The sequence below is a fragment of the Stegodyphus dumicola genome, chromosome 3 (genome assembly GCF_044657685.1).
Source record: "Stegodyphus dumicola isolate Sdum_Otavi_A_Nest chromosome 3, ASM4465768v1".
Taxonomy (NCBI): Eukaryota; Metazoa; Arthropoda; class Arachnida; order Araneae; family Eresidae; genus Stegodyphus; species Stegodyphus dumicola.
Window position 1 is genome coordinate 247,206,068 of NC_140770.1, and position 16,424 is coordinate 247,222,491.

The window sequence follows — 16,424 nt, forward strand, 5'->3', positions numbered from 1 at the left end:
TTTAAGTTGCAATAATCGCATTCGTTATTATTGAATGTTTCTGTTGTTATGTGTAAAACTAATCTTTGATTTAAAACATTTAACAGCATCTTAGATGAGGATTAGAAAGGTTCAAATGCCAAAAACTTGTGCGAAGATTCATATCTTATCATATATTTTTTAATATTTGTAGGAGTCAAAGATTCTTATGTCCTAGCCCTAATAAAATGATTTGTTTCTTTAGAGCTTATAACAGTTTCAAGGACTGTATGACAGACGAGTTGATGAGACGCTGTACTAGAGAAGACGAGCTATACCAAGGAGCCTACTTGGTGGACAAGGCTCAGGAAATGGCTTGGCAATGTGTTACAGACAGTTATAATGGCAGGAATCAGTACTCTACTTATGACAGAAATGACAGAAGAGACCAGTATGGAGCCCCATACAGTGGGTACGAGGAAAACCCTCCACACCTCGAAGACGAAGGTAGGTGTTTATGGTTCACAATATAATGAAAGGATGGATAATAAGAATTTGGAATCGGGCACGAAGGCAGATAATTGTTGTTGTTGTTAGAAATACTCAGACACTTGCAGGTTAATGCATTCGCCAGGAATGGCAAATATCCATTGGTCATTTAGGCATCTTATCACCTAGAATATTACCCAAGATATACCACAGGGGTGGCCCGCTTTACACGAGAACGTGAAAACCCCGTCCCAGTGTTAATGAAGAGCATCCCGGAAACAATACCAAAATGACCATCGACCCTAAGACTTGCCGACCACAGTTAGCAGGCAAGATGGTATTTTAAGAATTTTCCAAAAGGTTAGAGCCACATATACATACAGTTTTATATAGACATTTTTACATATCATACTATACATTTTCGATGCCAGGGCTTAAAGCTGTTTGTTATGATCTACTTAGCATAGCAGGTGCATTTCTTGTTTGTTGGACTAATTTATATTACTAAACAACTGCAGTAGGTTAACAGAGCACGTTACAAATTAAATACAAAATTTACTATTATATACAAACAAACAGCTGCAACAGAAAGAATTAAATTAAATTTACTCAACTGACAGCGGTAAATGCATTTCATTTATTATAATACTCCTGCTACAAACATTAGATGTTACTTATTAAAGCACATAATATTATTTAATTACATAGTATTAGATGTACATAAAATAATGCCCATAACTATTAACAAATATACGAATGCTGCTGAATTAATTATGATTAACTATAACGTGATAAGTGGTACTTTTTTTAAATGTAGATTAAAAAAACTTACTATATAATGAGTGACTTTTCAAGAATACAAATAGGTTTTAATTTAATTTGCTATTTTTTATATACAGCTATGCACGAATGATATTAGAAATAACGATTTGCCCAGTTTAGTATGATTGTAGACATGCGGGGATGCTAGTTTAATGACGGCACTAGCAGTTAAATGCTAGCAAAGATGCATTGACCATATTAAATAATAACAGTTATGATTTTTAATGAATTGCAGTGTATTCTAAACGTTGCTGTTTGTATTTAGTTACTCTATTACTATTACTACTGTGAGAACATAGGGTTGTGAAATGCCCAGCTGCGGTGAGAGAGCTTCCCTGCAAAACGGGATTAGGTTGCCAGAAAATGGCAGGAAAAGGCAGGGTTGCTAGATTTGGGGCGAAATCGCTCCACTTATTGCGTTCTATGGTTCATGCATTTAGAGTAATTGATGATAATACTTAATAAAGAATCGAAACACAATTTATTCGCCAGTAAACACTGTTACAAGAACAATTCCAAAAGAGACGTTTACAATCGTCGAAACACTCCGACAAACACACTAAAACAATCAACAACAATATTAATATTATACACATTAAAAAAAATAAGTGAATACAATATATTACATTTGGTACAAAACATTTACTAGCTATAAATTAAACACAATATATATCACAGAATACTAGTAATTTTAGATGCCTGAAAGACAAATAAAATATCAAATGATTATGCTGATCAAGATATTTCACATATTATAACAGTATCTGTAGTATTAAATGTAACTAGATTCAAAATACAGTTAAAATTTGCATAATTTTTGATAGTGTGTGTGATTATGGCAAAGCTTCGAGGGCTATCTGCCTAAGGGGAGGGATGCCTTCGTGGAGGACTTTCTAAGCATAATTTTTGAAGTTGGCATAAAAGTATTACCTAAAAGATTTATAGAATGCAACACTGCTACTTACTTTATAACATATAACACAGGAAAATAAATATTACAGTACTAGTACAGCAAATGTACTACAGATTACCTAGAAACAAGTATGTATAAAGAAGCTACGAAATGCAAGATTGCAGTTTAATAAAAATAAATTCGTTTGTTTAGGGATATAAAAGTACAATGATGCTATTCTATTTTCACAATTACAGCTTTTATAAATATAATCAAGAATATGTTATTCAGATATAGTAAGTTAACCAAGTTGCTAAAACGTAATTTCTCACTGAGACGGATCAGGGAGTCTCCCAGCCTTTTCCTCTACCACCAAACTTCTCAACCAAACCGAGGGGACTTTCGGCTAGCCGTTCTTTTAAATGCCTTCATGCCGCACACACTTCCGTTCATCCAAGACTCCGAGATTCGAGGCCGAGCCCACTGATTCTGCAGTCAGGAGTGCTCACCACTATACTGATCAGGGTGACCCGAGGCAGGAAGTTTAAAAACATTAAACAGTTTAATAAAACATTAAAGATGGTAAGTAACAAAAAAAAGTAGAAATTCAGATTGGTTATTCTGTTCTAACGAACAATTCGATGCAAAAGAAGCTTTTTATTTATTGTTATTAAAAAAATTATTCTAGAATCAATTTAGTAAATCGAAGATATAGTTTATAAATAACAAGTTCTGCAATGCCACTATGCGCAACTTTAAAAGATAACTAACTGCACATGTCTAAATGTTCAACAATAAAACATTTATGCGGCTGTACCCGTACCTAAAACCACAAAGAGGGGAATCATCTAAATTAAACGAAATTACTGGGAAGACATTCGTGTCCTATCAAAATTAAAAGAATTAGAAAAGTAAAAAAGCTTCTGCTAGAGAAAGAGGACAGCCCAGAAAACTACGTTTCTTTGTAAGTAGCCAGCACATACAGAGAGCTCCGTCCTTACTGTATTACCAGTCTTTATACGTATAAGAAGATTGGAAGAATAAAGATATAGGAAATGGATAAGTCTTCGAAGAACAGTGAAGTGAACCTTTTTGGACAAAGAAAATAGCCATTTCGATTCATTCCACAACGGACAAGACACACCGTAAAAGCATTTTGCCGTTCCGTCGCTTTAAGATACTCCTACAGAGCAAAATTTTAGGGATAAAATTACACCTGAATTTTTAAATGCCCTGGAGAGCAGACCTTGAATCTGAAGATGTAGCTGCCTTATTGAATTCGCGTTAACGAACGTGTAACTGCCCAAGGATAATAAAATTAGTCTAACCGGCTAATGCTGCTATCACACATCTGTTTGTTTCGGAAGAACAACTGTTTGCAACAATTTTTCTGCTTTGCCAATCACCACAGATCACTTTGGAGTTAACGCAGGGGAAACTGGTTATCCATTACAAACAAGTTGATAGCTGATTGGTTGAAAACGAACAGCCTTGCAATTTTTTTCGAAAGGAAGGAAAAAATCGCGCGTTTTTCTTTCAGTGGTAAACAAGGCAGAAAAAATTGTTCGAAACAGTTGTTCGTGTGAAACAAAGGCATGTGTGATATAGGCCTAACAAAGAAACACGCTAAAAAGCGATGTATTGGAATAAAGAAAAACACTGCTGTAGTGCTAATGCGTAGAGCACTACAGTTACAACTTATGAAGCTATTAAATTTATTTCAAGGGATACATGAAAAGGTCAACCATGCTCTCACCGGGATCCAAAGTCCGGATCTTCCGACTGCTAGTTACACGTGCTACCAATTGCATCAAAGGCACTCAGTAAGAAAGGGAGGAACTCTTCATAAAATTATTATCCAAATTTGAGCCAACATGCATGTATTGTGGAAGGTTCATTTATTTATTATAGAGTACATTTTATACATCTCTCTTGTAGATGCTGAACATATCTTACATGTTTCTTCAGCCATGAGCAAAAATGTCCCAAGATCCTGCCATGAGGAAAAGAAACAACAGCAAAGCCCTATTAAAGCAGTCTGGCGCCTAAGCACAATATTCTTTCAGAGTTTCATCTTGTTTTAATGTGTTAAAAATAAAGTAATGAGAATTTACGGAATGCTTTCGAGGTCTTGAGATCTGGGACTGTAGGCCCGGTCCTTGTGGTCCTTGGCGATAATTATGTCTTGGGCAAGAAGAGACGGAAGTTGATCAATAAGAAAATGCCCACGCGATGAACAGATATGTGAAAAAATACTAAACAAGCGAGAAAAATAAAGCAAAATTTTATTATGGGAGGAAAAGAGTGTAAAGTTTTAGCTCTAAACTTCATAATTTCGATTTTTATTCCATTTTGACCAGGTAATGACGGATAACTGTGATTCCTTTTTTCCTTTTCAGATGCAAGATGTTATTCGAGAATGGACCCCTACGCTAGACAATGCAAGAAAACATTAGATGACAAACAAAGAGATCTGTATACTGAAGAAAACCTTGATAGAAGAGAGAAAATAGTTTGCTGGTAAGATCCTGGTGATTTGTTCAACTGTTATTTAATCAGTTGTGTCTATCGATTTTTCTTATTTATCTATTAATAGTGTTATTACAGCAATGACGGGACTTTTATTACAAAAATTTTTTGAAGACTATATGCAATGATGATGTCAACCAAAGTTGTAAACTAGGCAAGACCAAACTGCGCCTTTTTGGCGTCTTAATTGTAGTTCAAACAAACAGTTGTTTTTTAAAACATAATTGCAACTTTAAGCAAAAATTTATTGTAACAAACATTTTTGCTAGTCAATAACTTAATTTTTTAAATTATATGTTTTTAATAATCTTATCGAATTTCGGAATGCTTACTGTGGGCTAATTCTTATATTAAGAAGGGGAAGATAAATAATTCCATTTCTGCTATTTGCTTCTGTAGAGATGCTTGTATAACAAATTCGGATGTCAGGAAAAATAAACATATTGGCAGCACTCCGCGTTCATGTTATACTTCAAATGTTGCCTAACGCCAATGCGAATATGTATAGGTTGTAGCCTGCTTTAGGAAAACTGTATTTGCAGATCCAATTTGCACATCCAAAATCAACTAAGTTCTTTAACATTAGCAATGATACCCTCACAGTAACTACGTGGAAGAAACTAAACTATAATATTTTTTGGGTGAAAGCGCTGGTATGCTGGGAGGTACCATGGTATTTAAAATGAATTTTTGCATGTTAAATTTCAGTTTCTTCTGTGCCTGCTTTGTCCCATTTCATTTCTTACATTCTTGCAAAAACCACTTGCTGTGTTTCTCAAATTTACTATGTTATTCTTCATTAGAATAAAAATCCTTTCACATTATTGTAAAAACCTTCACCACTTTTCGCTTTAAAATTACTGCTATATAAATTCTTCGAATATTGTAATAGCAGGAAACAGTTAGAAATGAAAACAAAATAGAAAATTTTTAGACTGCTATCTGAGAAAAGGAAGTTGACTGCATATGTATTTTTCGAGTATTAGAAAGGAGAAGTGAACATCGTCTAGCAGTAGTGAAAGGGGTGCATAGGGCAGAAGAAGTTGAGAACCACTGGTCTAGATACTATTTTATTAGCGAGCCTTGGCCTAATTTTATTTATTTTTCCTCCTGCATTATTACCAACTTTGGATCTTCATTTAGAATTCTGTACGAATGGTTTCCCTATTAGATCTTCGTTAAGGTGCTAGTAATAATGCATAAATTTAGGTACTGAAACTAGCATAATGCCAAATTACGAAAGTCAATTCTAGGTCTTCTATACTCGTCTGTATCCAAAATAAAATCCGGAAGAGTGATGAAACTTTACTATAACCTTACAGATTGCGATTCTTTTCGTCTCTATTTATTAATTTTAAAATTCTATATATTAATTTTAAAATTATTTAAATTAAAAATTTAAGTTTTCAAGCAGATTATATTTTAAATATATTTTCGTATTTTTTCTGTTTATACCACTTGCAGTTTTCACCCAAATATAAAATGTATCATGTGATCCAAATTACTGTCATTTGAAAGACTTCCTTATTGAACAAAGAAATTCATTCGTTGAACAAAGAAATTCTTTTCTTAATTTACAGTTTAAAAAATTTAATTTAACAAGAAAGATTTTATTTTATGAGTTGGCAACTGTGACTATTATTTAAAATTAGGCAAAAAAAGCAACCTAAGATGTGGTAAATTTTGAATAAAAAATTGATTTCGAGAACGATCAGAAATAGGTGCCTGTTCTTCAGAAAACAATTTTGTTTCTGAGGATTATGTTTATGAAAGAAAAATTTTCGAAGCCGGGGGAGAATTATAAATCTTTTTACACGTTCTTCCAATGCATTTTATTCAAGGGAGAAAGGGGAAAGGAAGAAGAAAGGAAGATAGTGTGTAGTGGTTCATTGTTTTAGTGTCGCATCAGAGGATTGGTTAAAGTTTTTAATGCTTTCGCTGAGCTTGTAGTTTGCCTGTCTGCCCTTGGATTAACTCTTGCCTAAACAACGTTTTTTTAACTATATTTTTAAACATTGGTTTCTTCGCCCTTACGCCACATTAAATTCAACTGTAAAACCGCAAAATTTTTAAAACCAGTATTTTTTTTTAAGAATTCCCAGTAGAGCGTCAAGTGTTGCCATGCATCTTTCTTTTCTTTTCAATCTTTCGTCATTTCATCACATCAAAGTTCAGTTTTCTCGTGAATTCAAATTACAACTTAACATCTTTCAAAGAAGAGTTTACACTGAAAATTCTAAAATAATTAAAAATAAAAAAAATAAATAAAAATAAAAAAAATAAAAACAGGTAAAACATCATAAAGTTAAACAATAAGTTATTCTATCTATTTACGTAACGTATGGTCTTTAATAATTATGTCAGAAATGTCTTTTACTAATTAGAACTAATCAGTAAATATCAAATATGCTTTGCCGAATAGCAATACGCTGAGAACTAACTGGCTATGTGAAAAGGCGCATGAAAGGTTTTAAGGCATTTCATCACCACGAATTACGTTATCTGTTGCAAAACAATACTTTGCTCATAACTTAGTAAAGAGTTTTCGGCTCCTTATATGTTTCTTTTTTTTATTGCAGCTCAGCTCGAGAATACCGTTCTTGCCTGTATGATGCAACGAGACGCGTGTGCCTCTCGGAGCGCAGTCGTGTTGTGGACTCTCTGATGGGAAGATACCGTTTGGATCTCAGCAAGAGTTCTTGCAGGCAACTCTATGATAGCGACTGCAATGCTGGCAATCCCACATATGCCTCCCTCTTGTTAATAAGTGCGTGCCTGATTGTTCTATCTGCACTTTTTAGCGTCCGATTCTAACAAATGAAAACTGTATAATAATATATATTTCAGCCATATTATGGAATTTGTAGAGTCAACGCATTTCTCGAAGCATCCTTCATTTTTATGTGATTTTTTTAGACATCCACATTTCATCTATTTTTATGTGCATTGTAAATATGTGACAAGTGGTACAGGGAAAAATTACTGACTGGAAATTTTTTATTAAATGCATTTTTGATAGGTATGAGACATTCGAATTCACGAATCGGAAACTCGCACTTTTGCTATCCGTTCTTCATTCGAGTGTTTCGGATCGTCATCTTTAAAAAAAAAAAAAAAAAAAAAAAAAAAAAAAAAAGGAAAGATTCGTTTTATTTAATATTCACCGCTAAAATAATACCGGAAAAATTACTTTTACTGACTGTTCACTAAAATCTTTGGAAGGGTTAGTTTTATTGACTATTTTTCGGGCAAAAAATTGGACACATAAATTTACTGTTCCAGTGTTTCTCAAACTAAGGTACATGTGCCACTCATAGTATAATATATTATTTTTTATGCTGCAGTTTTCACCCAAAGATAAAATGTATCATGTGATCCAAATTACTGTCATTTGAAAGACTTCGACAATGTTTGAGAAAGAAATCAAACTCTTATTTGATTTCTTTCTCAAACATTGTCGAAGAGCTATTTAAAGATGTAAATTTTTCTAAACCAGTCTGAATGTGTTCAAGTCCGTCAAATAAGTTACATGGCGAGGGCAAACTTAACTACGTTTCATGACATGAAAATTTCAAATTGATACTTGTTCATTGTATGTTTATTTTCACTCACTTTTTATAACTGGTGCTTGATGCAGTTTTATAGTGTAGAAAAAAAAAGGAAAGCAATTTTGCATACTTCAAGAAAATGAACAAATTAAAATTATAGTGATTAAAAATGTAACGGTTATTATAGAAATTGACCAGAAAATTGTTGCATATCAGATTAACTGATGTCAGATATTATATGATTTAAAAAATAAATTGAAGGCATTGTAACAAAAATATTTATTACAGTTTAAAATTGCATCTTTATTTGTTTTAAAACCTTGAAAGCTTTAACTGGAATTTGGTACGGAAATCAATGCTACAACATATTACGTTTTTCTCATTTGTTCAGAATACTGCCTATCCTTAAAAAGAGCAAAGAATGTAGTTAATAAGCTTTTGCTATATGCTTTAGCTTTACCATATCCTTTCAACATACTACATATAAGTCAAGCTAAGTATCGATTGTTTGAAATAACAGATACCTAGTAATTACATATTTGCTAGTTATTTAATTAATTTTTTATCTTATTTTTATTACCATAAATTACAAATTACTGTTTATAAATGTATTCCATTTTATGTACATATTAACAGTTCATGGATTAAATTTGTCACAACTTTTGTCGCACCGTTTTGCTCAGTATGATCCATGTTATTGTTTTATTACATCAATCATTCCAGGAATTATTCTTATTTAAAAAAAATATCAAATTGTTTGTTCTATATATTTTTATAGTAATAGTCAGGCTGCAGTTATCCTCAGGTTATGAAGTTTCTGTTTTGATCAGTTGTACAAAATAATCATTTACCAGTTCTCTTTTGCTCACACAATCAAATCGTTAACTAAATAACTCTGTAAATAAAAACATCAGCTTATTCATAATACCTTCGCAAAAACAACCATTATTTGCCATGTTTTCATAGAACCCTAAAACGAGAAAAACACATTTATGTCAAAGGAATTATTGTTGTTTTATACACTATATCACAGAATGTACAAGTTTAAAAATATGACTGTCATTTTTGATGTGTTTATGAAAATAAAGTGTATGAGTAATTTTTTATGTTGAATACTATCATTTGAATTCAGAATATATGCCACATTTCATCTTTAAAATTTCAACTCAATTATATGGAAAGATGTGCGTACAATAAAGAACGAAAATGATTCATTATGGGAAGCACGTGGTGTTTAGTAAAAATGTAATTTGTATTTGTTGTTAGGTATAAGAAATTAAGTTGTGTGTTGATTTTTTAATTTTTTTCTGATATTGTTGAATTGTTTAAAAGGTTATCAATAAATATTGTGATTTATATTTTAATAGTGTACTCTCTGTTGTTTTCTTAGTGTTTTCTATTTAATGTAAATATCGTTTCGATAGTCAGCACTTTAGTTTGAATGTAAAAGGCCGTTTCTGCGAACTTATATTTCAGCGCTCCCATAAAATAAATTGTGCAAATCAAAACGATATTTATTTGGCATAAGATATATATATGTGCATAAAAATATAGATATATAAGATATATCTATGTGCATTTATAAACATAGATATATAAGATATATAAACATAGATATGTAAGATATAGCTATATGCATAAAAAAGAACATCTTTAAGATAAGTAAATGAATAAAAAAATTCAATTATTAAAAAATATCCCATTGCTCTAGTATATTTCGCATTATGATACATTTGATATCATTTATTCAGATTTAAATGCCTAGTTTTAGCAATCATAGAATTATCAATCTTAATTAAATTATTTTTTATATTAAATGGTATTACCAACAATATCGTTTTCTATTGATATCATTTAAAATATGAGTCATATATAACAGGATTAAAACACATAAGGTTAAATAGTAAAGATACAATAGCAACAAGAAACTGCACAAATCATATCGTGCATATCGTGCACAAAAGCTGTTCTTGCACACTAATTTATGCTCATTAAGCTGATTCTAATTCTTATTGTACCTTTAACGTTTGTTTTTTAACGTGTTCCTATTCTTATTATGTAGCGGTTAATTGTTTTCATGTACATATGTTAAATATGAAACAAACTTCTATCTTTAATTTGGCAATAGTCTCTGTTATTCCTCTTTTTAATTTGACTACTTCCGCTTCCCCTCTTAACTATCTGTAATATAACTGTAATATTTTGGTGACTGCGCGATAGCTGTAATGGACTGGAGATGGTGGCGCAGTAACAACTTGGCGAAGGCTTTAATGTACGTAGATACAAAAATGACATTTATAGACAGACGTGGCCGAAACCAAGACATAATTTATTTCTGGGTAATTAATTCTTATTACAGATATTCTTGTTCACACATCATCAGGGACGCAATAGACAGCCTATACATTTTTAAACAATAAACAGCAATAAGCCGCAACGTGTTAGCGCAGCAAGAGAAAAGGAAAGTAAGTACGCATTCAAAAGCGTGAGGTACAGAAGTTCTTTATTGAAATTTTGATCTGTGATTGGAAAAAAGATATTCGCATTGCTACGCGCTACATAAGAAGGTAAGATTCGGATTAATTTTGACATTCAAGCATTTTCGATTCATAAAATGTAAACAATTAATGGTTTTAGGACAGGAAGCGGAAGTACCAAATTAAAATGATTACATATTAGCAAAATTTACATGTAAAAGGCTTCTCTATTGCGAAGTCTTTTTCTCTTTGAAGGGGGTGATATGCAAAATATAAAATATAACAATAAATTTCTAATTTTAATTTGGCTATAGTCGCTTCTATTCGTCGTTTCAATGGGGTTATCTATTTCAAGAGATAATTGGAGCCGGTCAGAAGAAAAGGAAAAGAGGAATTACTGCCATAATTTGGAAAACAAGTTCGAGGCTATGTAAGGGGAATAGTTAAATATAAAGTTGAAGAAATTAGAAAAAAAGTTTCTGCTGTTAAACAATAAATCGCAGAAAGTGTTCCCCCTGTCAACAATAAATCGAAGAAAGAGTTTCTATTGCCAAGCAACAAGTGGAAGAAAGAGCTGTTTCTGCTGTCAAACAAAAAATCGAAGAGAGAAATTCTGCTGTCGAAAAACAATTTGATTACAGTGTTTCTGCCATTGCCAAGGAAACGTGACAGCGTGAAGAAATCCATAGGGACAGTTGGAAACAATTCTGATGGATTTAAACTCCTACATCTCTTCTCGACTATCTCTAAAGCTATTAACGTATGATGGAAATACCTACTGCAAAGTATACAAGCATCGATTTCCTTCAGTTGGCCGTGACCAGACTCAGTAAGACTCTCTATAGCGGCGGGCACAAATGAGTGGGATTCCGAAAGTAAGGCCGGGCATCTCGCCGCTTCTCTGAGAGCAGACGCAGCGGATATCCTTCAAACTCTATCCGTAAACCAGAGACTAGACTTCAAAGCTCTAACTGGTGCATTGGAGCTGCGTTTTGGAAAGAAGTGTTTAAAAGGTTGTAGTGTTTGTATATATGTGCTTATATGTGTATATGTATACACACACATACATTTGTAATTATATATACATATAAATACATGAACACATGCATACATACGTAAACACATACATTTCTAAACCCGATCCTGATAACAGAACAGTTCCATTTTTTATTTATGTTTATGTAAGTATAATGGTTGAAATTTGAAACCCTTGAACAGACAAAAGAAAGACAGACAAAGTAGGCAGATATCTTGTTTTGCACCCACATAAGTCTTTTATTTCATCAAAGAAATGGTAAAATGTAGGTACGGTAAACGCAGGGAGGTTAGAATAGAAGGAAGGTTCAACTCAAAGCGTCAATCTTGGGATAGATCAGTTACCTTCGCGTAAGTCGAAATGTCCTTCTTCAGGGCAGAGGGAGATGAGACGAACGATGATGAACTCGGCGACGATAATGAAGCTATTGTAAAACTGATTGCACATATTAAGAAGTACGGACGAGAAAAGATGGCAGAACGTATGAATGAGCCTATTGAGCTAATTATGATGGGGCAAGCTTTGGAAATAATGGAAGAACAGGAAACGGCAAAGAGGGAACAAGCTGAGAAAGAGGGGGAAATTTCTGATAGTATATAAACCAAGTGGATCTCGCCGAAGAAGACGGCGAAACCTATCGGTAAAGATGAGCCGATGGAAGTTTCTAAAGAAACAGGTTTTAAGCTCTTAATCCTGACGAAAAGCAAGAAGTAGGAGGAGTCAGCGAAGCGGAGGACGTGCCCCCGCCCATAGTGTTTCAGCAGCATGCCTTTGATTGGTTGAAAGTGCACGAACTGCTAATAGATACTTGCGAGGAAGAGTTTGAAGCAGATATGAAGTTTAGGTCCATCTATGTTAATGTGAAGAGTGTTTCTGATTACAAAAAAGCAACTGCTGCTCTACAAAGGAAAGAAATACCGTATCACTCCTTTCAGTTAGCGAGTGAAAAGCCGCTGCGTGTGGTGTTGAAGTAATACAGTGACTGAAGCCCAATACAGTGGCTGAAGAAGCTGTAAAGACTGATTTGGAAAGACGCGAGTTTCCAGTGCTTAAAGTTATGCTGATAGTGAAGGGTAGAGCGAGCAATTTTGAGAAGCTGCCGTTTTTCATAGTTGACCTGAAGAAAAATGCCACAGTATATGCCATTCATCAGCTAGCCAGCATGTTCAATGTGAACATCAAAGGTGGATAAGTTCTCTCCCAGGAAGCGCCCGCTTCAATGTTATCGATGTCAGCAGTTTGGACATTCCCAACACCTATGTACCAACCCAGAGAAGTGCTGTAAGTGTGAAGGAGGTCACCGTAGTAATCAGTGTATTCTAAAGGAGGATGATAAGTCTACCTGCCTGTTTTGTAGGGAAGCACATGTGAGTTCATATCGTGGTTGCCCGGAGTACAGGAGGAGATTCGAGAAAAAAAACAGCTCACTCGAAACCATAACTTGCAGAAGCAGTAGATGAAAGTTTCTACACCTGAAGACTTCTCGCAACTTACAAAGCCTGACGTTAAGGAGTCTGAAGCAAGACCCACTTACAGCTCTAGAGCCAAAAGGAAAATACAGCCGCCACCTCAAGAGATGACTGCTGCAATCAACTGGTTGCAAGATCCAAAAATTAGGAGCTTTCTTAGCACAGTTATCGAGCATATCGAGAGGATCAGGGCAGCTAAAAGCACAGCTGGGAAGATGATAGCTGGATTCCAGGCAGCTTTAACTATGATGAAAATCGTAGAAGAGAATTAGATTTGCAACTGCTTAGTTAGGACATCTTAGTAGACTTCATTATCATGATCATGGACAAGGTTCTTCACTTGTTCATTTGGAAGTGAGATAATTTGCTTCTCATGTTCGATTTATGTGTTGGTTATTTTATGACATAATTTGAAACAACTTAGCTATTCTACAAGGGGTAGGGTTCTCGTTAACCCAGGTACCCTGGTGCTAAACGACTCCACTTGGATCGTGAATCTTGGCGGCTGTCTTCCTACTGTCGCTGTGACTTGAGCAAGGAAGTTTATCATTGCAACATTTTTTTTTCTTTTTGAAGCATGTCATCTTGTATTTCATATGGATGCTCAAATCAATTTTCAAAAACGATTCGATACCATTATCCTTTTCACGCGTAAGTATGGAAATTTTTTATGTAATTTGATAAATATGCTGAAAAATAATTGTGATATTTTTCACAATTTAATGCTTCTGTTTGTAGCTGATATCTTCGCTCCTTAACATACAGTGATATATGCCTAGATTTAAACTGTATAATTTGAACGTTTTAGGTAATTCGTTTTATAATTTACATGAAAAATAAGAAATCAGCTGTTACTGTTTTTATGAATTGTAAAGGTGTTAAATAAAGTAATGCTTTTCTTTATTAATTATTATTCATTTTAAAATGTTGTGAACTGTTATGAATTTAATTTGTGCATTTGATCAAGATAAACTGTTTCTTCTATTGTTAAAAATTTTTTGTAAAAACTTACAAATTTCTGGGCAGTATAGCGATAAAAGTAATTAAAATATTTACACAATTGGGAACATGTGGAAAAACGTTTCCAAAAATTTATATAGGTATATTTCTGCAATTCAGCTTAATTCAAGGCATCTTCTTTGAGATTCATAAATATGAAACATACATAAACTGAAATTATTATAAATTCACATAAATTGTTAATATTTATTTTCTTGTTGTTATGAGGTTATTGGTTCTGAAAAGGATCTATTTGAAACTTTCATTTAAAAAAATGCAACCTGTGACTATTTTTTTAGATAATTATCTGTTAAATACGTGAATTTCTGTATTACAACTTAAAGCTGAAGTATTTAAGCATACTAAAATAAAATAACTTTCTTTCCTCTCTCTTAAACTTTGTATATGAAATGATTCTTTAATAAATTATGATACTATTGTGAATAAATCAGAAATATCACTTCTTAAAGGAAAAATTGGAAAGTCACCCAACAGGTTGCTAATGAAAACCTAAAAAAATCCTTGAAATATACAGAAATATCATTTTTCAAGGCTTTAATGTTATACGCATGCATTTAGCTTTCGAACTATTTCTTAATAAATTTCTGTACATAGTAAATTATGGATATCATGTTTAGTACTTTAAAATAAAAATTAACAATAACGAAGCATTTTATTATAAATGTAACATATTTTTACTGGAAAATACATGCACGGAATAGCTTAGAAACACATGCGTTTCACTGCCGTATAGTGCAATGTATTAACAGAAACGCCGCTTGTTAGGTAGCTCTTCGTTTCCCATAAGTTTTATTTTTGCAGAACAATGGTAAGCTCCACATGTTTGAAACATGAAACATTTCCTAAAATCTTTCTTTATCCTGATTTTTTGTTCCGTTTGTATTATCGCATTGTGCGTTTTTTTATGTTACAGAAATGTGGTCAGCCTGGAAAAAGGTAAATAATGAATTGTTTTTGTCTTAATCGAAAAATTCTCAGGGAAGGATGTTGGCAGTGGGATCATTATATCAGTTAAGTCTCACTGCGTCTCTGAAATATTTCCTGTTGAACAGGAATACCAACACCATTTTCTCTGCTGATCCATATTTTAAACGCTAAGTACCGCCACAATTTTTTTTATCTGGCAATACAGATGCACGTTTAATTTCACTGGCGCTAAATCACATTGAGGGTTCTGAAATTTTTAATTTGGTAACATTTGTTATTTATTAAAACATTATTAAAAACTCTGGTATTTTTTAATGTACTTGTATGCCCTCTTAAATAGTAACTGTTTCCTCATGTTTCTACATACCGTAGTATTTAATTTAAGCAATCCATGTTTTAGCTTCACAGCGCCACCATGTTTTGTGTTTATCTTAGAAAATACACGATGAACATTTATCGCATGGCGCACAAGCAATAATTTCTTCCAGAAATAGTTTTTTAACATATGGAGTACAAAGAAATGGAAAAAGAAAAGGTATTTTTGTATGGTTCAAGTTATAATTATTAAAGCAGCATTTTAATTATTCTGTCTTTAAATTTTGCAGCTATTCCCGATACACAGTCTTGGGGTCGCGACCCACAGTTTAGGAAACTCTGGCTTAGAACATAATATAATCTCATACAACAGAATAGCAATGAAAAAACGACTTAAGTTAGTAATAAATAGTTGAAATTTCTTTAAGTAGTAGCAAGGATTTTATCAAACCTACAACTCGAATGATAGGGAAAAGCGAGGATACATTGTAAGATTTCTAATATCTTTTAATTCTAACCAAACACACTAAGATTATATCACTATTAATAAGGTTTAAGGATATCCGGAGGTCAGTTGATCTCCATAACGAACATCCGCTTTTAATGCAACAGGGAAGTTTCTAATGATATTTTATCACAAGGCTACAATGAAATGCATTATTTATGAAGACGTGAAGTCCGTAACATTTGAATTAAAATGTTGTTTCTCCTGTTTACCCTTTATCTGGCCTTTAGCTCAGGTAAGGCCTACATTTTTCGTTAGGGGTGCATTAGCCTGTTACTCAGATAGGAAGATCATGTTATTCGAAGTAACATCGTTTCTCAATATCTTAGCTACATTCTCTTATGCTCACCAGAATTTTACTCAGACCTTTTTATATGAGCAAAAGGGCAAATATGGGCCGCTATAATTTAAGAGTATCAAACTCGACTCCCGCGGGC

At 33.2% G+C, this 16,424-nt stretch overlaps 2 protein-coding genes across 4 annotated transcripts in view; both read left to right on the forward strand.

The window, feature by feature from the left end:
• Positions 1 to 7,831, forward strand: part of LOC118191150 (uncharacterized) — a 119,580-nt gene extending 111,749 nt beyond the window's left edge. For both annotated transcript variants that reach the window (XM_035361957.2, XM_035361958.2), the window contains exons 9-11: positions 224 to 465; positions 4,561 to 4,681; positions 7,270 to 7,831. In XM_035361957.2, the coding sequence (XP_035217848.1) occupies positions 224 to 465; positions 4,561 to 4,681; positions 7,270 to 7,504 (598 nt within the window). In that variant the 3' untranslated portion in view covers positions 7,505 to 7,831. The remainder of the gene's footprint in view (positions 1 to 223; positions 466 to 4,560; positions 4,682 to 7,269) is intronic.
• Positions 7,832 to 16,128: 8,297 nt separating this feature from the next.
• Positions 16,129 to 16,424, forward strand: part of LOC118191146 (uncharacterized) — a 28,018-nt gene continuing 27,722 nt past the window's right edge. For both annotated transcript variants that reach the window (XM_035361952.2, XM_085814022.1), the window contains exon 1: positions 16,129 to 16,222. In XM_035361952.2, coding sequence (XP_035217843.1) covers positions 16,180 to 16,222 — 43 coding nt within the window. In that variant the 5' untranslated portion in view covers positions 16,129 to 16,179. The remainder of the gene's footprint in view (positions 16,223 to 16,424) is intronic.